The sequence below is a fragment of the Anolis carolinensis genome, chromosome 3 (assembly GCF_035594765.1).
Source record: "Anolis carolinensis isolate JA03-04 chromosome 3, rAnoCar3.1.pri, whole genome shotgun sequence".
Lineage (NCBI taxonomy): Eukaryota > Metazoa > Chordata > Lepidosauria > Squamata > Dactyloidae > Anolis > Anolis carolinensis.
The window spans coordinates 235,186,652-235,210,985 of NC_085843.1; the positions used below are offsets into that span (position 1 = coordinate 235,186,652).

The 24,334-nt window shown below is 41.1% G+C and overlaps 1 protein-coding gene across 2 annotated transcripts; it reads right to left on the reverse strand.

Moving 5' to 3' along the window:
• Window positions 1-349: 349 nt before the first annotated feature.
• Window positions 350-23,679, reverse strand: cpn1 (carboxypeptidase N subunit 1). Of its 2 annotated transcripts, none has more exons than XM_062976381.1 (9): window positions 23,185-23,677; window positions 19,853-20,049; window positions 17,745-17,900; window positions 14,996-15,178; window positions 13,229-13,340; window positions 11,703-11,842; window positions 11,032-11,131; window positions 5,642-5,760; window positions 350-1,353 (listed from the first exon to the last, which is right to left on the reverse strand). In XM_062976381.1, exons 1-9 carry the CDS (start codon window positions 23,405-23,407, stop codon window positions 1,222-1,224), a joined length of 1,362 nt encoding a protein of 453 aa, XP_062832451.1. In that variant the 5' UTR covers window positions 23,408-23,677; the 3' UTR covers window positions 350-1,221. The 2 variants fall into 2 exon arrangements, with proteins under 2 accessions (XP_062832451.1, XP_062832452.1); XM_062976382.1 differs by lacking the exon at window positions 350-1,353 and adding an exon at window positions 4,267-4,441 and having other exon boundaries at window positions 23,185-23,679.
• Window positions 23,680-24,334: the final 655 nt, after the last annotated feature.

A 24,334-nucleotide genomic window follows, 5' to 3' on the forward strand; every position in this document is an offset into this window, starting at 1 on the left:
GAGAAACGGCAAATCACTTCTTGTGTGAAAGAATTGGCCATCTGCAAGGAAGTTGCCAGGGGGATGCCCAGATGTTTTACCATCCTGTGGGAGGCTTCTCTCATGTCTCTATATGATAAGCTGGAGCTAACAGACGGGAGCTCATCCAGCTTCCCAGATTCAAATCACCAACCTTTCAGTCAGCAGTTCTGGTGCAAGAGTTTAACCCATTGCATCACCGGGGGCTCCTGTTAATACAACGGGGTGTGGGAATTAAAAACTCTTGTGGGTCATTTCAACTGCATTTCTACCAAGTTTGTGGCCATTTTCTTTTTGTTTTAGATTTTAAAAAAATAATGGAAGTAACAAGTAAGACAACGATCAATTTTAATACGTTACCTTTTTGAACACATGAAATGAATAAAGGCAAAAGTCTACATTTACAAATTGTAATGAATAATGGAAGCAATTTCTTTTTAACATTGCAGTCTGTGTGCTTTTTAACATCGCAGTATGGGCTGCATCAACACTGCAGGATTATAGCAGTTTGGCACCACATCAACTCTCATGGAATTCTAGGATTTGTAGTTTTGAGATATTTATCTTTTTCTGTCAGAGAGCTTTGGTGCCAAAACAAACTACAAATCTCAGGATTCCATAGGATGGAGCTATGGCAGTTGAAGTATTGTTAAACTGCTATAGTTCTGCAGTGTGGATAGCCTCTCAGACAGATAGATAGACAGACACACACACACACTATTTTAATGTCTGATATTTCCCGTGTGTTCTATAAACTATTTATGGCCATAAATGGGGGCAATAGCACAGGCTGCAGGTGATACTAAGCCAATGAATTGGTTAAGAAGTTTTAAACTCTGTGACTGTCAGTGTTTCTCAAACTGTGATCCTCCAGGTGTTTTGGACTTCAGCTCCCAGAAATCCCAGCCATTTAACCAGCCGTTAGGAATTGTGGGAGCCGAATCCAAAACATCTGGAGGAGCACATCCAGAGAAACACTGGATTAGAAGATCATAGAATGGAAAGGTCTAATGACTGCCCTCCTTCTGAAAGAGTCTGCACCAAAGTTAAATATTAGACATTTAATAAACAAAGTTTCAGCTCATTTCATGTTTGCAGGAGACAAGAAAGGTTGTGAGTGGCCTTTAGAAAGTTCATCTGCCAGCATTATTGACTTCTTATAGTATCAATGGCTCCATTCCATCTGCTTCCACCTTTCTGCCTTCACCGAGGCATCTCCCGCTGGGCAGCACGTGGAACAACCTTTTTGTGCAGAGCTTTGTTTGTGTGGTGTTTGTCAAAGTTTTTCTGTGCAGGACGGTTGTCCAAAGCACCCTGCCTGAGCTGGAAGTGTACCTGGAAAAGAGAAGATTGTTGAAATGCCATCCAATGCAGAAATACATGTTACATCATCCAGAAATACTGTACTGTAAAATAAACCCTATTATGATAAGGTTACTTTGAATGTGTTTTCTTGTATGGCAGGGGGTTGGACTAGATGGCCCGTGTGGTCTCTTCCAATTCTATGATTCTATAATTCTATGATAGAATTTGCCAGTTTAAGGTGGAACAGCTCTACAGTGATACCGCAACTCCCTGATCAAAGCAGCTGTGTATTATGGAGGCATAGCTGCACACAGAGCATGCAGCTGACTGATGACAACACAGCAAGATATTGAGAGGAGGCTGGAAATGACCTGAGGCACACAACAATAACCAAGAAGTAAAAGAATACATCAGACAAAATAAATTTCAGAACAACATTCTGAAAACTGAGGAATTCCAAACATGAATCAATCAGGGCCAGATAACACTTCCCAGCAAAGGATTCTCCCAGGCAGGAAGAAGCCAGGCCTTGAAGCTGGCAAGACCATTAATGATAATCAAGGTGATTAATTACAACATTCACACTGGCCTCCAACAGACAACAGTTCTGTCTCCCAGCCTGGACATTCCGCAGATATACAAAACCTCCACTTGCCTAGTTTCCAACAGACCTCACAACCTCTGAGGATGCCTGCCATAGATGTGAGCGAGACGTGAGGAGAGAATGCTTCTGGAACATGGCCATGCAGCCTAGAAAACTCACAACAACCCAGTGATTCCGGACATGAAAGCCTTTGACAACAAAATGACCCTTCTTTCTCCAGCAGATAGTTGAGTTCTAAGTCATAGCACCACCTCTAGGCTCCCTCCCAACACATCTCCTTCTTCTGTGTGAGAGAGGGTTTCCCTGGTAGTAAAACCTCTCAGTAAATCTTCAAAGTATATTTAAAAACACTCCAGAAAACCTGGCAGCTTCCCCGGCCTTTGAGAGTAAAATGAAATGAGACAGGTCCATGCAGAAAGTTAGGAAAGCTCAGGAAGCCATAGCCAAAGAGCCACAGGAGGCCACAGGCTATACCTATGGCTTTGCAGTCCAGACTGATCTGGCTCTGGTAACATAATGATTTAACTCCTCTTGAGTCATCATTTAATCACATGAGCTAGTACACTGTATAGATGTATACCTCACCCTTCAAATATATTATTTTCAGTCAGCTTGATGGACTACAGACAGGGATATTTACCTGGACTGGCTTATGTCTTATTGATCCCTAGCAGAGCATAATGCTCCAGCAGCATACTTATGTAGTGACTGAGGAGAGTAACATCTGCCAGCCAGGTGATGGAACCATTATGGTGAATCCCCATGGCCAACCAGTGGATCTTTGGAGTAAGGACTGTTGAGCTGTACTACAGTGCCATCTGGCACAGGTGGGGAAAAACCACACTGAAGTTAGGTACTGGATAATGTATTGTCAAAGACTTTCACAGCCAAAATCACTGAAGTGTTGTGTGGTTTCCCAGCTATATTTTCAGAGGGTCCTCTGAAAATGCCAGCAACAGATGCAGATGAAATGTCAGGAGAAAATGCTGCTAGATCATGGCCATGCAGCTAAAAAACCACACAACTCCCCAGGGTACTGGATTCCTTCTTGCACAATGCACACATGTATAGGCATGTGTTTGTATACATACATACATAATTCTGGCTTCAGAGTGGGAATTAAGTATTCAATGTAAACAAAAAGTCTACACAATCCTTAATTTAAAAAATGCAAGAATCATAGAATCATAGAATAGTAGAGTTGGGAGAGACCTCATAGGCCATCCAGTCCAACCCCCTGCCAAGAAGCAGGAAATCGCATTCAAAGCACCCCCGACAGATGGCCATCCAGCCTCTGTTTAAAAGTCTCCAAAGAAGGAGTCTCCACCACAGCCAGGGGGAGAGAGTTCCACTGCTGAACAGCCCTCACAGTGAGGAAGTTCTTCCTGATGTTCAGGTGGAATCTCCTTTCCTGTAGTTTGAAGCCATTGTTCCGCATCCTAGTCTGCAGGGCAGCAGAAAACAAGCTTGCTCCCTCCTCCCTATGACTTCCCCTCACATATTTGCACATGGCTATCATGTCTCCTCTCCGCCTTCTCTTCTGCAAGCTAAACATGCCTAGTTCTTTAAGCCGCTCCTCGTAGGGCTTGTTCTCCAGACCCTTGATCATTTTAGTTGCCCTCCTCTGGATGCTTTCCAGCTTGTCAACATCTTCCTTCAACTGCGGTGCCCAGAATTGGACACAGTATTCCAGGTGTGGTCTGACCAAGGCAGAATAGAGGGGTAGCATGACTTCCCTGGATCTAGACTCTATTCCCCTATTGATGCAGGCCAGAATCCCATTGGCTTTCTTAGCAGCCGCATCAGATTGCTGGCTCATGTTTAACTTGTTGTCCACGAGGACTCCGAGATCTTTTTCACACGTACTGCTGTCTAGCCAGGCGTCCCCCATTCTGTATCTTTGCATTCCATTTTTTCTGCCCAAGTGAAGTATCTTGCATTTGTCCCTGTTGAACTTCATTTTGTTAGTTTTGGCCCATCTCTCTAGTCTGTTAAGATCGTTTTGAATTCTGCTCCTGTCTTCTGGAGTGTTGGCTATCCCTATCAGTGTGGTGTCATCTGCAAACATGATGATCATGCCTTCTAACCCTTTGTCTAAGTCATTAATAAAGATGTTAAAGAGAACCGGGCCCAGGACGGAACCCTGTGGCACTCCACTCGTGACTTCTTTCCAAGATGAAGACGACGCATTGGTGAGCACCCTTTAGGTTCGTTTGCTTAGCCAATTACAGATCCACCTAACAAGAAATGATATGCCACCTGTTTTATATTTTTGGGCAGGCAACTCTAGCCGGCTTCAGCTTTGAGAAGGTACTGTGTAGGAATTGAAACAAATATAGTTGGAGATTAGAATCTTTATTGGAGTATTTAGCACGTGTTGCATCTCATGACATTTACTGGAAAATTTGCATGCAATGGGTCCTTGGTATCCACTGGAGTTTGGTTCCAGGGCCTCTGTGGATACCAACATCTGCGGATGCTCAAGTCCTAGAGTGGTGTAGCAAAATGGCATCCCTTATATAAAATAACAAAAAAGTCAAATGAGTGCCAGGGGAGCTGTGAAATTGGAGGCTATAGTAGGTATGACTACAAATCAACATAGTACTCAGTGCAGTTTTGCTTTGAATTTTTTTTCAAATATTTTTGAGCCATGGTTGGTTGAATCCATGGATATGAAGGATAAACTGTATTTGTGAAGTTAAAGTATATTTGAGGGAAATAAAATATACACAGATCATGCATACAGTTTAAAATATGGACAACTGAAAAAGACACACAAATATGTTTTGCTCTTATGTATACAAATATATATAAAATATATACAAATAAATCTATATTGGGAAGAAAAGTGTGTTAAACGTGCAACTTAAACAATCTGCAACTTAACTTGTACAAAGGTTGGAATGAGAATGCATGTGGGGTTTGCAGAAATGCAATGAAGCTGAGATGGAGAGCTGTCAAGTCCCTAGTACAGTGATGGCCAACCTATGACACACGTGTCAGCACTGACACGCATAGCCATTTTTGCTGACATGCTGCCGCATGCAGATTGATTGGATGACTAATGTCTTTTGTGGCCAAATTTGGTGTGATCTGGTCCAGTGGTTTTGTTGTTTACTCCATGGGAATTATGCACATTTCATTTATATATATATATATATATATATATATATATATATATATATATATATATATAAATGTAATGTGCATAATTCCCATAGAGTAAACATGGAGTGTGTGTGTGTGTGTGTGTGTGTGTGTGTGTGTGTGTGTGTATATATATATATATATATATATAATTGTAGTATATTATTATATTATTACTATTATATTATTATTATATTATTCATTATTCATGATTACATTGAAACTACAACCGAGAGAAATCAGCGTGGAAACTGCAAGAGGTACCATAGATTGTTGTACATGGAAATAATAGTAGTAAATAGTTTTTGATTTATTAAATACAGTTATATATTACAATTATATATTTTTGTTATTTAAACTCTATATATTGTGAAATTACGGTTTTTTTCTCGAAGTGACACACCACCCAAGTCATGCTAGGTTTTTTGGTGAATTTTGACACACCAAGTGCAAAAGGTTGCCCATCATTGCCCTAGTACTTCAAAACAGTAATTCTTCCAAATTAAGTCACGTATTCATGTCTGACTTTTAAAACATTGGTGCCTTCAGCTTTACTTGATTACTCACCACAGAAGGCCCAGCAGGACCCACCACAACTTTCTCTGTCTGGGGCTGGTAGCCATCTGCTGATGCAGTAACTGTGTAAGTGCCAGGCAAAAGCAGCCGGAAATAGTCACCCTGTTCACCTGTAAGAAGAAGAAAGACAAGAATAACACAGCAAATAAGTACCTTGTGGGCCTCTCATGGCTAATCTTGGTTGCACAACTAGGAGGTCTACCACATTCATTTGGCCCTGGTTCTTGCTTTCCCTGAATTTATAGATCAACCCATTGACACTCATCTACCATGAACAGCTCAGACTCACAACTCTATGTCTAGATAGAAAACAGGTACATCAGAATGGAAGCTTTGAGGATGTTTAAAGAACGATCCAATTAGACCAAGACCTTGAACTAAAGCATTTACCTCTCTGTTAAGCAGCCTTTCTAGATTAAGGGAGAGAATGGCAAAAGATGAGGATTCAGGTATTGAGCATAATTAAATTCAAGATCACTGTGTGTAGGGAGAGGGTACAAACAACATATCTGACCCAATGCTCTCCCTTTATTCCCATTATGTGCTGGAAACTCTGCCATTCAAAACCAGGTTAAAATAAACCTGGTTTACTCAGAAATTTGTTAACTAGTTAAAATTCATGAGTAAACCAAGTTTCGGGGGGCGTTTGAAACCTTTTTTTGGGGGGGGGGGGTTGAACGCTTAACACACACCCCCTCAGGCTATGGCCCTGTTCATATGTATCCCTCTCTATAAGAGGACAGAGTTGAGTTTGCCAGCTCAGCTTTCCTATTATCCCATATGAGCTGGCCATTGACTGTAATAAAGTGAACTTGAACTATTCTCCTAAACTAGTTTGTTGCCCTCAAGTGTTAGGGAAGATGCTATTCCATCACTATAGTCCCATAAACTTTTACAAAGAGGGAGAAAGAGACATCTTATCTTTCACCTCAAGAAGCAAAATATCCTGTGTTTTGGTGACAAAATAGACCTGTGAGCAGTGTCTCAGTGAGCTGACTGAACACTGGGATGTCCTTGTGGTTTTATCAACTCTATGGAGTTCAGAAATACTTTTTCAGAAAGAAAAAGAACAGATACAAGCCCCCAAGACTCAAAATGATCTCAGCTTCCCCACTGAAACATGATAAGGGGTGAGAGGAGGGGGAGACATCACGTACCACAGTGACATTGTATGCACTACCGATTCAACACTTAAAATACTATATTAACACAAGGCTGAAAAAATGAACTAAAATATACCCTTAAATTTGCAGTAAGTTTACCAACTTCACAGAAAAAAAACATTTCTGAAAAGTAACACCCCCCCCCCATTGGAAATTGTACAGACTTTTCAAAAGGACTTTAAAAATCTATTTTGTGGAACTATTCTTCAAGAATTTTCTAATTCTGCTTGATAAAACTATCTGATGAGACCTTTTAAATTGTGTAAGTGAACTAATTTGTTAAAGTTTATGCTATAAGAACCGTGGGAGTTAAAATTATTTAGCATGCCTAAGAACTTTATAGCCATAACATCCTGGGACCACATGGAAACTCTGGACTGATTCCAAACAGCAAATAAAATAGAATGTGATCATAGAGATGAACAATAGAGATAAAACCATAGAGAAAAAGAATAGAGAGATCCATAGAGCATAAAATACTGCTTGAAATACAGAAAACGGAAATAATTAAAAGGGCTATAAACAACAGCATACTAAAAGTGAAAGTGGTCAAAGGAGGCACTACAACAAATATTTGAAAATTCGTCATCTGTTTTTTTAAAAGATAGCCTGATTACAGACTGTAATGTCAACAAGACCAAGATTCAAGGATCAGAAATATCATAAGAGGAATATCCAATGAGGGAAATCTTGACCCAATTAAAAACAATTACAGACAGAATGAAACATTTGGAGGCCAGGATTAGCAAGAGAATTACACAGGTTGAATATTATTTACAGAAAGGGAAACAAGAGATGAAGAAAGATATGCTACAGATGGCTGACACAATTAGTCCATGAGATCACGAAGAGTCGGAATCGACTGGGCGACTGAGCAGCAGCAGCAACTTTTTAAAATATGACAATAGTACATTACAGTGGACTACTGTAAAGTCTGCACATTTTGCATCATATTAGTGTAACACAAGCCAACAAGTATTTTTCATCAAATATAATTTTAGGTCATTTTTATAGAGTTTTTTGCGCTAAATTCAGATCTGTGTTTATTTTTCTCTATCACATGTAATTTTTGCAATAAGGCTAACTGAATAATTAATGCATTTACGCACTAGAATAATAGAATTTAATTGATATCAGTGCATAAATACATTAATTATTCAATTAACCTAATTGCTAAAACTACACATGATAGAGATAGAAATTAACACAGATCTGAATTCAGTGCAAAAAACTCTGTAAGAATGACCTAAAATTATATCTGATGAAAAATATTTGTTGGCTTGTGTAATTGAAGAGGCACAAAAAAAGACACAAATGGATTTCCAAAGAGATTCAATCTAACTCCAAGATTATAATACATGCCAAAAAAAAAACCTCTTTGAGGTTGAGAGGAATACCGGAATCTGTGCAGAAATTTGATATGGCAATAAAAGTTGTGGCTGGGATATTTGGCAGACCAGGGCAAGTGGTTGAGACTCAAACTGACAGGACCTTTAGGGTCAAATCCCAACATACAATAAGGAATAAACTTGAATTCTGCTTGAATTAGGAAATACCAGGATTGCAGTATTAAGAGAACTTCCATCTCAGACTATAAAGAAAATAAGATATTCCCTTTTCCTGAGAAATAAATTTAAGAATCAAACAGGAAAACCCAAAAGGACTGATGGTATCTCAAGGATAAAGGTTAATATCAGTCATGAAAGCCCAGAATTCCTATGGGAGGTTCAGAAAAGACCTAGATTCAGAGGAAAAATCAGAGGGCAATGGAGAAAGGGAACACCTGGGAGGGCAGAAGCAGAAGGCAACCTCAATAGATCCTAGATAAAGAAGACATTCAACTACAGTGGCAGGCCACTCCATATGATGAAGAAGAATCGGATTATCATCTACTATTTCAAGAACTAGAACCCTGAGGATACTTTCTTTAAATATATATGGACTGGATTTGCCAAACAAAAAAGAAGAGCTTTTCATTATTTGTGATTACAGTGTTCTCTCGCAATCTCGCGGTTCGCTTTCCGCGGATTTGCTCTATCACGGAATTTTTTATTCATTTGTTTGTTTGTTTACCCATTGCTGCTTTTAATAGTTAAGTGGTGGGGGAGCTCCTACCCTCACTTCCGGGTTCACCCCAGAGGCGGCCATTTTTGAGCACGCGATTTCAGAGTCTCATGAGAGTGCCCCGTTGTGATGCCTCATGGGCCTTGTAGTCCTGTTCCTAGTGCCATCGTGGCAGATGAAGACGAAAACATGGGGTTTTCGCCGGTTCAACAAGAGCCGGAATCTTTTCACCTGCCGGATGTTGATGTTTGTACCCAAGAACTCAGTAAAACAGACCTTGGGCATTCCTCGCCCCCGTTCCCTAGGAGACAGTCCTATTCTGCAGACAGAGGAGTGAGGGAACAGAATCGCAGGAGTTTACGGACTGCAGCCAAACAACAGGCTGATTAGACCTGCTTCCCTTGGGAAATTCTAAGGAGTCTTGCATCTGGACAAAGTTGGGTTTCGCTTCCCGTTCTCTAGGGAAAGAGGTTGTTGGCGGGAAAACAAGACCCCAATATAGGTGCCTGACACGGGAGAATCTTTGCAGAGTCAACAGAGCAGCTTCAGGAGTAAGATCGTGTGTGGACTTCGCAACCCCAGTTCCTTGCTTCCCGGATCAAGTATTCAAGATTTGCCTTGCCTTGTTTTAACCACGGACCTTGTTAAAGAATCAAGATTGTATCCAGCCTTGTTGTCAAGCTACCTTGGACTCCTAAGACTCTGGCATTTCCCCACACTATTGCTTGGCAATAGTGTGTGTTTCGGTTATTGGATTAAAACTTTGAACTCTAATATCATTTATTGGACAATACATTTTTGGACTATATTTGACCTTATTTGAAAGGTCTGCCTCTGAACTATATTCTTCACTTGTTTTTATTGCTTTTATATATTTACTTAATAAAGATATTAGATAGAGATTGGCCTCCGTGTATGGTTCTTGGTGCCCCGCTGCCTTGGGTCTGACACCCGTGCCTCGGAGGTGTGGCTTGTGCATGGGGCACTCTCTCGAGACTATGAAATTGCACACTCAAAAATGGCCACTGCCAGGGCGAACTCGGAAGTGAGGGTAGGAGCCTCCTGCGCATCGCAAAGTGCTTGTGCCTCGGTCTGAGGTGGTGCTGGGGGTGGCACAAAAAGATAGAGCAAGCGCGAGCACTCAGATGAATCGTGTCTCATGCACAGGAACCGGAAAACAGGCGTAGTGAACCTGAGAGTGTAGCTCCTCTGCTGCTGCTCGCCCCCCTCTCTCTCACACCCTCTCTCCTTTGCTTGCTCGCTCGCTTACTGGGTGGAGTGGTCTTCCTTCTTCCCTGGCTTCAGGAGCAGAGGCAGCTAGGGCAACATGGCAGTCACAAAGCAAGGGGCCCGCCGATGCTGGTAAGAAAGGCTTCACTCCCTCCAGGGTTTGCAAGGGGAGAAAGGCCACCTGACTATTAAAATAATGTTTACATATTAAAATAAATATAGTGCCGCTACTTCGCAGTTTTTCACTTTTCACGGGCAGGCCTGGAACCTAACCTGTGCAAAAAGTGAGGGAACACTGTGCCAGAAAGAAAAAGAAATTCCTACTCAAGATTTATGGATTACAAAAATGATGGATCTGGCAGTAATGGACCAATTTGACTAGGCTTATACAATCACCAGATCCTTCTAAATTGGAAGAAGAATGGCAGTCTTTTACTGATTATTTAAAAGAAGAAAAGGAAATGAAAATATTGCCTTTTCTAGAGCACTAAGAGAAAATTATTAGTAAAGGGATGTAGGAATAACACGAAAAGAAAAAATAGAAAAGTTAATGACAAGAATAACAGGATCCCCAATGATATTCAAGTGATCCTGGAAAGTTAATCTACCATAGATAAGAAGTTTTATGACAAAAAGAATAGATTTTTTGAATATAAAGAGAACAGCAAAGACAAGATAGGAAGCATTAGTTGGGGCTTTCTATTTTCCATTTCTCAACTTTTCTATTTCCCTTGTTTCAAAACTGTATACCAATTTTCTATCCTTCTCTTTCATTAGATTTTTTTTTCACTTTTGCTGTTTTCAAAACCAAAATTTATCTAGTTTTCATTTGAATTGCAAATATGGAGAAATGTAACTAGAAGAAAAGTGATTTAAATATCACTTAAGAAAATCAATCTGGACAACATCAAGTTGAATACTAACCTGCAGTGACATCATGGCCAATTCCTTCCACCGAAATGACAGCACCAGCAACTTTGTTGTTATCCTCATCTGTCACCATGCCTTTGATGCCATGATGAACCTGAAGAACAGAAAGAGTGAACTGTCCTAAGACTGGAAGTTGAAACATGCAGGAGGAAAAATAGCAGCCAGCACAGAGTGTATTTACTAAGCTCAGCCTAACCAACCTCAATCCCTACTAGGAACCAGTGAATCCTTACTACTGCAAATTTATTTGATGCTTAGACCACAGGTCTTTCACATGCAAGGCAAACAAACAAATACATGAAACCAGATTCTTAAATATAATATAAATACAATATAAAATACAGTACAATATTCTGTGAGAAATTTGGTTTTGGCCAGAATTTCTCAAAATCCACAATTTTTTAAAAGAAGAGAGGAAGAATTAAAATGGCAGTTTTCTTCACAAATACACCATTACAAGACAGAGCTTTGCATATAGACAGTCTCAGCTCAAATGTCTGGCATGACTAGAAAGGGTTTGGAAAGAAAAACCACTGCCTTCATACAAGCTACTTGGTATGAGATAGATTTCCTATAGGTATCAGTCAGAGATGAGTCCCAAGTTAAGACACTTGTTAAAGAGCAGCAGGAAGATGAGAGAGAGTGGCATCTTGTCAGTTCATTACCTCCTCTATGTAGGCAATCAGTGCTTCACGATTTGCTAGCCACTCAAACTCCAGATCTTCCTGTGGTGGGAATTTGTTGCAGCTCAGTTCAAGAGTAATCTCAAAGCAGTTGGTGAACAGATAATTGAAGTCCTGCATCCCTGTAAGCCAGACAGTTGAGAATGTTTATTGGTTAATTACATAAAACCATTTCTAGCCTAACCACATCTTAGCTTGTGAGTCAACAGTAGCAATGAAATGATTAAACAAATCCAGGCAAACATCACTGGCACAAAACAACAGGTCAAAAAAACAACAGGTCAACGGAAAACATTAGGCAGGGCCAGAAAAAGTGTGTTCAAATGAAGCCGTTCTCATCTGCGGTTATCTAAACTCTAAGATGAAAAGAGCCAAACTTCCCGGGTTAGTGAACTCTGTAGTCAAGGTTGCTTTGCTAACAAGGTGGTCCTCGTGTGTCTTCCTTTCAACCATGCTTCAACAGGTACTGGGGACATAGAACAGACCCCGCCTAATGATCCTGACATCTGAGCAGGTACATTAAGGATGAGATAATTGTTCACCTCATAAAATTTGAGTGGATTGACTACTACAATAATGTCCTGGAGGTATACGCGATACAGTATTTTTGTACAGAGATACCATTTTCTGTACAGAAAATGATGCTTCCTACATAGAAATGGCTGTTTCCTGTGCAAAACAATCACCTAAGGATTTTGTATAGATCCAAATCACCATCAGGCTTCGAAAACAGTTTTTTGAAGATTTTCTCTCAGCAAGAAGAACATTGCTAATATTACTTATTGTTTCTCTCCAGAAGAAACTTAGTGAATTATGTATGTGTATGAGGTAACCTCATGTATAAATTGAGGGCAGAATTGGGGGCTAAAATTATGGGTCTTGATATGACTCATGAGTAAGACGAGTGGAGAAAGGGTCAGCGCCACGTCAGATGGCCAGTCATCTCTAGATATTGACACCAGCATTTCCCTACCCATTCACAAAGTCCTTTCACCGCTCTACTCAGAGGAAGGGATGGAGATAGATAGATAGATATGGTGTAGTATTAACTCCTATCAAAACAGAAACTGTCCCTTTCTCTGAACAGAGTGGCAAAAGGCAAGACCGTAGTCCATCCCAGGAGAACCCAAAAGAAGCCTGACCCTTTATTCTCTCTTGGTGCTTCTTCAAAGGGAAGCGGCAAAGAGTCATCACCACAATGTTTTCACCCAGGCATTCAAAAAGACCAGAAGCAGAACCATGGCAACAAGAGTAGAGAGGACTGGTGTTTCTTTTAGGTTCTTTTGGGATGAACCAAGCTCTTGCCTTTTGCCACTCTACTCAAAGAAGGGGATGGTTCCTTTTTTATATATATAACAGTTAACTACAGATAAGTTGACCCATGGGAGGGGCATTTCTAGAGTTTGTGTGAGTATATACAGCATAATTCTATGCCTAGGCTATCCTTGCCTCCAAATTATGCCTCCTTCTACATTTCCTGTCTTGTGCTCTCACTCCCTTGACTGTACCTTTGCTGAGGGAGTACCAAGAGGCTCCATTGGTGATGCCTTCAGGAAAGAAGTCCCCGCAGTTTGTGCCCCGGTGCATCCTTCCATGTGCATAGGAGTAGCCCTTGGCTAGCTGTCACAAAGAAAAAAGAATATGCTGGTCAAACAATCCTACCCGCCCAGTTTGTTCCACAGTGTAGGCAAAATGAAGATCTAAATTCCTTCAATGATGAGCAAGAAAAATACTCTTACCTAGTAATTCTTTGTAGCGTCATAGTTTTTTGCCTTCCATTGTGAAAATCTACGTTAATGTAGAATGGGGCAATAAAGAAAAAAATCTAACATGTAGTGAAAATAAAGGGGCCTTAGGCACTGAGTGGGGCAACAAAGTAGGTAGCATAGGCTTCCATAGAATAAAGCAGCTTTACATCATATTAACTGACATGGTTCAATGATATGGGATCATGGGAGTTATAATTTGGTGAGGGAAAGACAAACTGCAATAGTGGATGTAGTCTTGTATTGACCTTCTGCAAAAATATATTTTGATAAGCTTCAGTGTGGATTATTTAGTAAGCATATATGATAGACAGAAAGAAAACATATTATGAGAGTTGAGCTGGGGTAGCTTTATATATTTTAATACCTATTGATATTAATTAGAAGTTGCTTTCTTTTTTTCTACCTTTTTTCTTTCCAACACTTTCTTTCTTTTCTTGAATTTCTATTTCTTTTCTTTTCCTCTTGCTTCCCCCTCTCCCTGTTACAATGTTTTAATGTTCTATTTTCTGTAGTTTGGGAAAATGTTAAATAAAGGTTGAACATAGCACTAAAATGGAATGTTTCCATGCTCTCATTTTTGATGTATTTTTCTATTAGATCCTTAGGGAGTAGGAGTGAAACATAAATAATGTTATGCCAGCCAACCTCAAGCCTCCTGAACTCTCTCATATCGCTACTATTATTTCAATTTAACCTTTAGCTCAGTTGGGATGACTATGGGCCCATCCAGATAGGCCCATATCCTGGGACCGGTCTGGGTTTTTATCAGAGGTGTCCAATCGATGTCTCCTGTAAAAATGAATTAATTCGGAATAACCTAAGTTATTATGAATTAATTAGATAACCCATTAGATACAGGATTTCCTGAAAGATCCTGGTCTAATGGGGTATTGGGCCTATGGGGACTCACTTCGGGATAGCCCTGGGAGTCTCCATTGTCATCCCAAATAGTTTGAGCTACTGGAGCCCAAAGGTCTGGGATGGTGCCTCCCCCCTCCCCCCCTGCCCTTAATTTACCCCTAAAATTAAGGAAAACTTACCTGGCTGACATAACTTTCCTCCTCAAGCCCTCCTGGAGCAAGAAAATGACACACCAAGAGACAGGGGGAAGGAGGGGGGTGGGGAGGAAAAATCTCTTCTCCTCCTCCCATCTCCCGGCATGTCATTTTCTCGTGCCAGGAGGGTGTGAGGGGGAAAATGATGGTCACCAGGTAAAGTTTTCCTTAATTTTTAGGGATAAATTGGGGGGATGGTATGTAGCCACCCCCTGGAAATCCTGGGTTTTGGGGGAGAGTAGGAATGGGAATCTGTGCCAAAGTGGGGGGTTTTTAACCTGCTTTGGCATGGATTTTGACACTGTCTGAAAGCGCCCTAAAAGCTACTGACAAGCTTCTTCCAATTCTGTCTCTCCCTATATTCATGTGTTCACTGAGTTTGTTCAAGTCTAATCCATCTTAGTACCCATCTTGTGCATCTCATTTTACTTTTAAATTTGCCACGTTTCACCTTTTTGAAGAGATTGTCATCAGGTGTAGGACTGTTGGTTGGACGCCAGACACCCCGCGTTCTCTGCTCTTGGGTTTTGTCATAGGGATAATTGGCTACTACTGCTCCGCCATGGAGATTGGCTGAGAGGACAAAATTGTAACTTTTCAGCCACTCAATCACTGCCAAAGTCTCTGGCTCCACCTGTGAAGAGAGAGAAACAGATAAAACCAGGGCAGAAGGACATCCTGATTTCCAGGATTTCCACTTGGAGACAAACTGGGATGGCATCACTTCAGAGATATCAGAGGCAGAGCTGAATGAGTCTCATCTCAAGATGTTACTATGCCTGTCAGCTGGTACAGACGTATTGGATCAACTTCAATGTTTGGAAAAGTTTATTTCAATTACAACTTCCAGCCATGACCCACAAGATTCTGGAAGTTGAAGCCCAAACTTTTTCTAGCCCTGAGTTGCATCCAGAGGCGGTTCAACCACCAGGTTAACTAGGCAGTTGCCTATGGCGCCATCATGTTGGGGGCGCCATCGAGGCAACTCCTGTCTCCTGCGGCATGCCTCCGCAAGGTATTGAACTGCTTTTTCTGTTGATTTGTTGTAAAACATGATGTTTTAGTGCTTAATTTGTAAAATCTTAATGTAATTTGATGTTTAATAGGCTTTTCCTTAATTCCTCCTTATAATCAAACATTTCCGCTTATCCAACGCTTTTATTTTTCAGTGATTGGTTTGCGAGGGGGGGGGGGGGGGACCAAAATTCTGTTTGCCTACACTTGAAAAATACCTAGGGCCAGCTCTGGTTGCATCCACCTACCAATGCATAGCTGGCACAATTCAAAAACTGGTGATCATCTTTAACTTTCCAATATGGGATGGGCAATTATTTCAAATTGGTAAGCCAAGTATATATGCTATCTTCTGTGGAACATATGATGCCAGAGGGCATGCCCCTTTATATCAGTGGGATACCCTTTCACAATAACTGCACTAAGGGCCTTTCTAGACAGGCCAAAATCCCGAGAGGAACCAGAATTTAAAATCCCGATTCCTCCCAGGATTTGGATTTTGGTGTGGGGAGGGGTGGCTAGATGCCCTCCAGGGTTGATAGAGATCAACCTGGGAGGGTATCTAGCAAGCCCCCAACCCCCAGTTTCCCTTCAAAACTTACTGGACAGGCCTGCAAACAGAAGCAGGCCTGTTCAACGGAGCAGTCATTTTGCGTAGTTTTGATGCCACAAAAAACCAGGATGGCAATGGGGATTGACCCTCAGGTTCGCAGAAGACCTTATTGAAAGGTCCGGATCTTTCCAGGTGTTTTTAATATCTGGAATAAAAATGGAAATTCAGGTTTACTCTGGATTAATATGTATTAACCTGAGGTGTCATTTGGACTCCTCAAGCCAATCCAGAATGCATTACGGGTTTTGGCCCTGTATGGAAGGACCCTAAGATTCCACTTTAGCAGTCACAGCTGCATCCTATGAAATCATGGAGCTTGTTGCTTGGTAGGACACTTGAGTCCTTTGGCTCAGAATTCTAAGTAGACATCTCCAAATGGTAAATTCTATCATTTCATTCAATATAATCATGGCAGTTGAAATAGATACATAGACCTATAATTGTGTAGTGTGTTTTACTTGATCTTTCTATCCTGTCTACATAGCTTGTGGGATCCCTGGCTTTCCATTGGACCATCAGTATGAGATTTTCATGTTAGCACTTCAATCATCTTTGCTTTCCTCCCCCCCCCCCATTTTCTCTGACCTGCATAGTTTTGAGAGTGAGAAACCACTTATCTTTCAGTATGTAGGCTAGCTTTTAGTTAGCAGCCATGAGCATGAGACATGTCCTGAAAAGGGAGGGAAAATATTTGCTTCTGGATCATTGCAAGATGAATGCCATTGGGAATGCACAACCCTTTCTGTACCCCACAAGCTATGTAGGCAGGACAGAAAGATCAAGTGAAACACAAGTTAAAGCCTCCATGGATTTCTGTGAACATGAATCAAATATACTAAAACCTAGCATTGATTATCTTAAACTTAACAGTTATGGAGACAGAATAAGAAAATGGTCTGAAAAAGGGAAGACTGAACTACTGGTATTGCTGCACAGGGGATAGAAGCCACCCAACAGATCAACTAAGATCCTATCTAGACTGCCATATAACATACAGATTATCTGCTTTGAACTGGATTATATGGCATTGTAAACTCATAGAATCCAGTTCAAAGAAGATACTGTGGAGCAGGGCCGTAGCCAGAAAAAAATTTCGGGAGGGGTTTTGAAAATTTCGGGGGGGGGGGGGGGGGGTTGAACCCCTAGCACATACCCCTCCCCGCTACAAACCTGTCAATATCTGCTTGAGATAGTGCCTGGAGGGACTCTTAATGTTTTGCATCTCATAGACTTAGCATGGGGATTTGGTTAACCAGTTAAAATTCATGAGTAAACGAGATTTTTTTTATAACTTGAAAAATTTCGGGGGGGGGGGGGGGTTGAACCTCTAACCCCCCCCCCTCGCTACAGGCCTGCTGTGGAGTATCTGCTTTGATCATTCAGATTATATGGCAGTGTAGAAGAGACCTGAAAGAGTTTCATTTTACCATTGCGAGATAACCCTCTCTGCACACACATATAAACTACATACAAACCACCAGTAACTAATCTGACAGAATCCTACAAAAAGCATAGTGAACAAAACTTCTGTCCAGACCATCCAGTCAGAGAGTCTTACAGAATAATGTATTACCTGATTTCTCCAGTTGTCTGGCAAAGGAAGGTGATGGTTGGGTCCGCCATGTTTTTCATTGTGGTACATAATAGAATTGAGGTCAGGAAAGTTACGGTTAAGGTCAACTGCATTGGCATTGTTTCTTCCAGTGAAATCTCTTAAACTGTGTTGGGTCTAGTTAGAGAAAGAATGAATTTCTGTGAGAGCTTTAGGGATGAATGAGCACTCACCAAAAACAGTCTTGAATGAGTCCCCAGCTTTGAATTCCAAGCTCGGAGAAAAGTAGGACAAAAGTAGGCCCCCCGGCTCTGGAACTCGCTCCCCAGGGAAATCAGGAAAGCCCCCACCCTGGTAGCATTCAGAAAAGAGCTTGAAAATCTGGCTCTTTACTCAGGCCTTTAGATAAAGATTGCTCATCCCCATAGCAATCTGTATCTGTGACCATTCTTGTACCAGTTTGCACTTTTTTGTCAACTTGATATAGACACAGGGTCTATTCCCATCCCAATTTGCACTTCCAAGAATTTGCAGCACTTTATCAGTCACCTCATGTTTACAATATTTATATGGTGCACCTTACCCAGTCTACTTTTACAACCTCTCCGTTTTAATCCATGTTTTTATTAGTTCTTGTCATTTGTTTTTATTGGTTAATGTTTAAATTTTTATAATTGTGCATGTTTTTTGTCTATTGTTGTGTTTTATATTGCTACTGTTTTTATTCGGGCTTGGCCCCATGTAAGCCGCCCTGAGTCTCCTTTGGGGAGATAGAGGAGGGGGAATAAAAATAAAGTTATTATTATTATTATTATTATTATTATTATTATTATTATTATTAAAAATAAATATGATGATAATGACAATGACGATGACAGCAATAATTTTCTTGCTAAGTCAAACCAAGATCCACTATTCAGTTTTTTAATGGTAGCAGCGCAGATGCTTGCAGAAATAATCACAAACAAGCAATGGCGGTAATGCTTCCTTTCACTATTTGGGATGCTAGCATTTGGTACTAAGAGATTTCCTGTCTCCTACACAGTAAGTTGAATTCAGATACCCTGGTTAATCAAGTTGATATAGGCCCCTTCTGCACTGCCATATAAAATCCACATCATCTGCTTTGAACTGGATTATATGGTAGTGTAGCCTAAGATAATCCAGTTGAAATCAGATAATGTGGATTTTCTACTTTGATAACCTGGATTATCTGGCAGTGTAGAAAGGGCCTTAAATGAGGGATAAGGAAATACATAGACTTTCGAATGTTCTTTGATTGCAATGTCTATTATTTTTAGTCAGCGTAGACAACCATAAGGAAGTTGTTGGACAAAAACAACTCTCATTTCCCATCATTGTTATAGATTTATATTCCATATCTGCATAGATATGCAGACAGTCCCCAAGTTACAAATATCAATCTTATAAATGACTCATAGTTAAGAATGAGGGTGAGACAACAGGAAGTGAGAGAAATCTATCCCTAGGAAGGGAAATTCACTTCTGAGAGTTATCCTGGGGAAAAGGTGTCTCCACGGAAGCTCTATCACCAATCCTTGTTTCCTCAGAAAGTGAAATTTGTCAAAATCAAATTATCACAGGGACAGAAAATCAGGTGAAATCTTCTGAACAGGGGCACAGACAGCAAAACAAATACCACTGGGGTGTTAAACCTTCCCTATGCTATTCAAAGTTAATATATATACATTTTTGGCTGGAGTTACATTCAAAACATGTACCTGTTCCAACTTCCAAACAAATTCAAATTATATTGTTTGTAACTTGGGGACTGTCTGTGTATTCCATGTCTTGGTCCTTTTGGTACTTTGGACTTGGTCGTCTAAACTAGGCATGGGCAAACTTCGCCCTCCAGGTGTTTTGGACCGGCTGTTAGGAATTGTGGGAGTTAAAGTCCAAAACATCTGGAGGGCTAAAGTTTGCCCATGCCTGGTCTAAACTGTGCTAGATAATTGATCACTCTGATTGGGGTCCATAGAACGTGAAGACTAGAAGTTTGGAGAACTAAATTATTTTCTTCTTCTTCGAGGATTCTCCTTTTGTCTCTTTGTGCAAACACCTTCTGTTACCATAACTACTTAGATATGAGAGAGATGCTTGCCTGGTACCTGGGCAGCTGCCACCTCATATCCGTCAGGGTTCATTGTAGGCATGAGGTGAATACGCGTGTCATGGATAAGCTGCGTAATGCGTTGATTGCCATGTCGATACTCTTCACACAGGAACTCGGCAAGCTGGATCAGCAGTTCTCGGCCCAGTACTTCATTGCCATGCATGTTTGCCACATACTTGAACTCCGGCTCCACTGAGAAAATGAGAGATTTGCTGACATTGGAACATAGATGGTAGAATACCACACAGTGGGGTGGCCTTCTGAAAACACAGAAATCAGGAGAGGAGGGCAAACAGCAATGTTCCTCATGGTTATTCAACTACTGCTGTGTCTTTTCCATGCTGTTTGGAATAGCATCTCACTGTGAGGCCATGTTCCCTTGTAGATGGCACATTTAATCCATCACTGAATGCACCACAGTGATGCAAGCGAACACCTAAGTCTTGCTGAATTTTAGCAGATAATTCAGGAGGAAGAGTAGGGCAACGCATGTGCATTTGGATTTGCAAAAAATATGGATTTATGTGAAGTGATAGGAATTCAGTGAGGGCGGGGAGCAGTATTTTCTGTAGCACAGAGTTGATGAGAAGGCCAATTCAGGATCTCTGTTGCCTTATTTGATTACAGCCAGGGGGGACTTTCCCTGTGCCCGTTCTTTCAGCCCCTCTCGTTGCTGTGTCACATTCCTGACTTCAAAGGCCCCAAAGGAGTTTAACTAAACTGCTAAATCAAACCAATCCTTCAGCTTGGCCTAGACCCAAATTCTTTTTTCTATAAAATTGCTTCCCCCAGAAGGTGGCCCCTTTAACTCTGCAAGCAGCCAGGGTGCAGGAAAACTCTCCCGGACTCCAAAAGTACTATTTGCTTTCACTCTCTCAAAGATGGCAATCTAAGGGGAAAATCACATTAAATTATGCACAACAGCATGTGTGTGCATTGGAATCCCAAATCAAACAGATGTAAGGTCAAAGGCAGCCCCAATTCATTCAGAAACCTCTTGCTCAAGTGTAAATTTGAGATTAAACAGGATCGAGACTGATGAAATCTAGGAATGATAGGAAAGGAATAATCTGACTCCAGATACGAGTCAGCCCTTATGCTTCCCTATCTTTTCTTGCTCAAATCCAGGTTCCTCTTTTCATTTTTGTAACAACTATCCAATGGGATGGTGCCTGCAGGCAATAGTCTATATAGACTCTATCTCTGGAAGACAATCATACAGAGTCACGAGTGAATGTCTATATGAAATGATATGGTACAATGGCTAAAATGTTGAGCTTGGAAGCAGGAAATACACTATTTCAAACTCATGTTCATTCAGAAATTTGCTACTTCTTTACATATACCTTGTAGGGCTGTTGCAGCATTATAGAAGAAGGGCAGGTTTAACTCTACACAGTGGAATTAATTCAGTTTATTCTAGTTTTACTACTTTGCTCTATGCTATAGAATAATGGGATTTTACATTTAGCCTTCTCTGTCAAAGAGTACTGGTGTCTCAACCCCAGGATTCCAAAGCATTGAACCCTGACAGTCAAAGTGGCATTCAGCCTCATTAATTTGACAGTGTACATGCCCATAGGTTCAGTAAGAAGCTTACTTCCTCTTGGCATAATCTATCCTGTAGGCTTGATGTGCAGGTAAGATGCTGCTCTAAGCTACGTGAGGAAATGGTCTGTAATTAATTATTTTGAACAGAAGGATGCTTCCCTTTATAATATCGGATTTGAAAAGTACACATCTAATGAAGCACAAAGAGGTAAAAATAAAACCACATTACACTCCAGGATCAGTTAGCATATATTAGGATACCTGTGTTTGTTTGTTTTTTATTGTGTCAGAAGCAACTTGAGAACATACTACAAGTCACTTCTGGTGTGAGATAATTGGCTGTCTACAGAGACGTTGCCCAGGGGACACCCGGGTGTGTTACTGAGAGGCTTCTCTCATCTCCCCACAAGCTAGAGCTGACAGACGGGATCTCACCCTGTCTCGCGGATTTGAACCGGCAACCTTCAGGTCAGCAACCCAACCTTTACGTGAGCAGTCCAGCTGGCACAAGGGTTTAACCCTTTGCGCCACTGAGGCTGTACCTGTGTTATTAAACAAGTGAATTTTGGACCTAAATTTGACACCTAATGGTATCAGGATTTTACCAAGTAGATCTTTTCAGGGGGAATGCTTCTTGAGTGCCAAACCCCTCTCCTGTAGATAACTTTCTTTCCACATGTGGAAGAGATTCATAGAAAATGGCCTCAGCAGTTGATCTTTGAATTGTTTCTTCGTAATTACAATGCTGATGCCTATACTCTCCTAACTTTTTGTCATCAATTTTTAACTGATACAGCAAAGGTTTGCCAGAACACCAGTTTGCCACTGCAGCAGAAAAACTATGATGCACCCTGTACAAAGGAGCACCTCCCAAAGCTCACCAAAGTTAGCCATAAACTACATTCTGTTTTATTAGCTGTGACACTGTTCTTTTTAGAACCAGCGCAATGAAGCAGAAGAAGGGCTGGACTTGAACCCTGAATTTAAATTTTGCCAACAACTGGTCTTGGCTGTATAATTCAAGCCTCTTCTACACTGGCAAATAAAATCCCAATTATCTGCTTTGAACTGGATTATATGGCAGTGTAGACTCATATCAGCCAGTTCAAAGTAGATAATGTGGATTATTTGCTTTGATTATCTGGATTATATGGCTTTGTAGATCTAGTCTCAGTTCTCCAATCCCCCATCTACACTGACCATTGAATGGAGTTGGAAACTGGAAATGAAAAAAGTGGTTTGGCCATAGAGATGATTACATAGGAAATTCTGGGACCTGTACTGAGGCCCGGATTATGATTACACAAATTACACAAATTTCAGAATTATCTCCTGGAATTCAGTAATTACACAAATCACAGAACATTAATGTCCATTAAAGGTTTTCTTTCATGCACTTTTGTGGGAAATTGTTGCCTGCCCAGTGGGTAGATAAAACAAGTGCAGATAAAACAAGATTGTACCCCACTGCAAGCTTGCAAATGCAGAAGAGGACCAAGGAGGTAAAATGCATGAAACATGTTCAAAATTAAAAAAAAAACACTTGCTAAATAATTGTGGGAAGTTGCGATCAGCAGAAGGATTGCGACTTGCACAGACCTGCCTTTCCTCAGTTTAAAAAAAAAAAAAGAGAATGCCTTTCTTGCTTGAAGTACATGGGGGCTAGACAAAATTTGACAAGCACAGGGATTACATTAACTCCCATAAATTCTGAATCTGGCACTAATCTGGAAATGTAAAAAGCTGTAGGGAAGTTTTACCCCCAAGGACACTTACTGGGTTCATGGATACCAGGGTAGTCGCTGAACTCCAGCACATAGAGGTGGCGGCCCTGGGCGCTGCGTCCAATGCTGTACAGCCGGGTAATATACGGGCACGAGCCCTTCACATCGTACATGGCTTGCACCAGCTCCTCATAGCGGTGATGGAGGAAGTTCACAGAGGCAGTCACATTCAGCAAGAGCAGGACTCTGCCAAGGAGCCAAAGCCACCGAGACATCCTCTTGTAGGTGGGCAAGGAGCTCTTGATGAAGAGAAGAAACACTCCTGAGCTCCCTTCCTATCAGGAATTCAAGTGCAGCCCTGAGCCAGCTCTCTCCAGTTTCACAGCTAAGTGCCAGCCCACTCTTTACCTGTGGTGATAGGGGTGGGAGGGGTATCTCCACAAATGCCCCGCGTAGCTCAGGAAGGAAGTCTAATGCTGAGCTTTGGCTTGGCTCTCTAAATATATATAGGCACACACATACATGCACATCCCCCCTCCCCGTTTGAGTTCCTGTAGCCAGACTCACTCAAAGCTTTTGTGCATTTGGAAAGTTGTGCTGATTCCTGTTCATTTATTAACTGAAGGATAAACAGGGGTCTGCAGCAGCCTGACTCTCGCTGCTGACTAGAAACACAACCAAAATCTCACAAAAATGAAGGGGAACTTGGAGTTGTGGTATCTTCAGCTGTGCATTTGATTTGTGCTAAGGTTCAGCCTTCCATCCATTTTCAGCTCCAGGTTCAAGTTCTGGGATGTATGAATAAAACACCGCTAAGAATTAACAGAGTGCCTCTTCCTTTCTAATGAAGTACTTCAACTTATTGAGGAGTATGATCTTGGACTTTCAGACCATACTTCATGGCGCCACAGCAGACATGAGCACTAGTAGCTTTGTTTCTAGAAGTAGTGTACTGGCAATGGAACTGGTTTGAAACACGACACACCCATAGGCTACTGATGTGCCCAAAAAAAAAAAAAGCAGAAATGAGTTATAGTCTGGGACAGAAACTCTCCTGTCCATGTTTAATTCCTTCTCACCAAGTAGAGACAGGATTCTCCTAAGGAAATCAGCACAGTGGCTCAGTTTCCAATATCGAACTCATCTCAGCTGGGGATCCCATTGCCCAGCTTTTCTAGCTCATACATCCAAGTGAGCTGTGG

Coding starts and splice junctions, on each gene's coding strand:
- cpn1 (XM_062976381.1), bottom strand. CDS start 23,407: ATGTCTCGGTGGCTTTGGCTCCTTGGCAGAGTCCTGCTCTTGCTGAAT. Junction 20,050..23,184: donor CCCTGGTATCCATGAACCCA/GTAAGTGTCCTT, acceptor TCATTTTCTCAG/TGGAGCCGGAGTTCAAGTAT. Junction 5,761..11,031: donor TGGCCATGATGTCACTGCAG/GTTAGTATTCAA, acceptor TTCTTCTTACAG/GTGAACAGGGTGACTATTTC.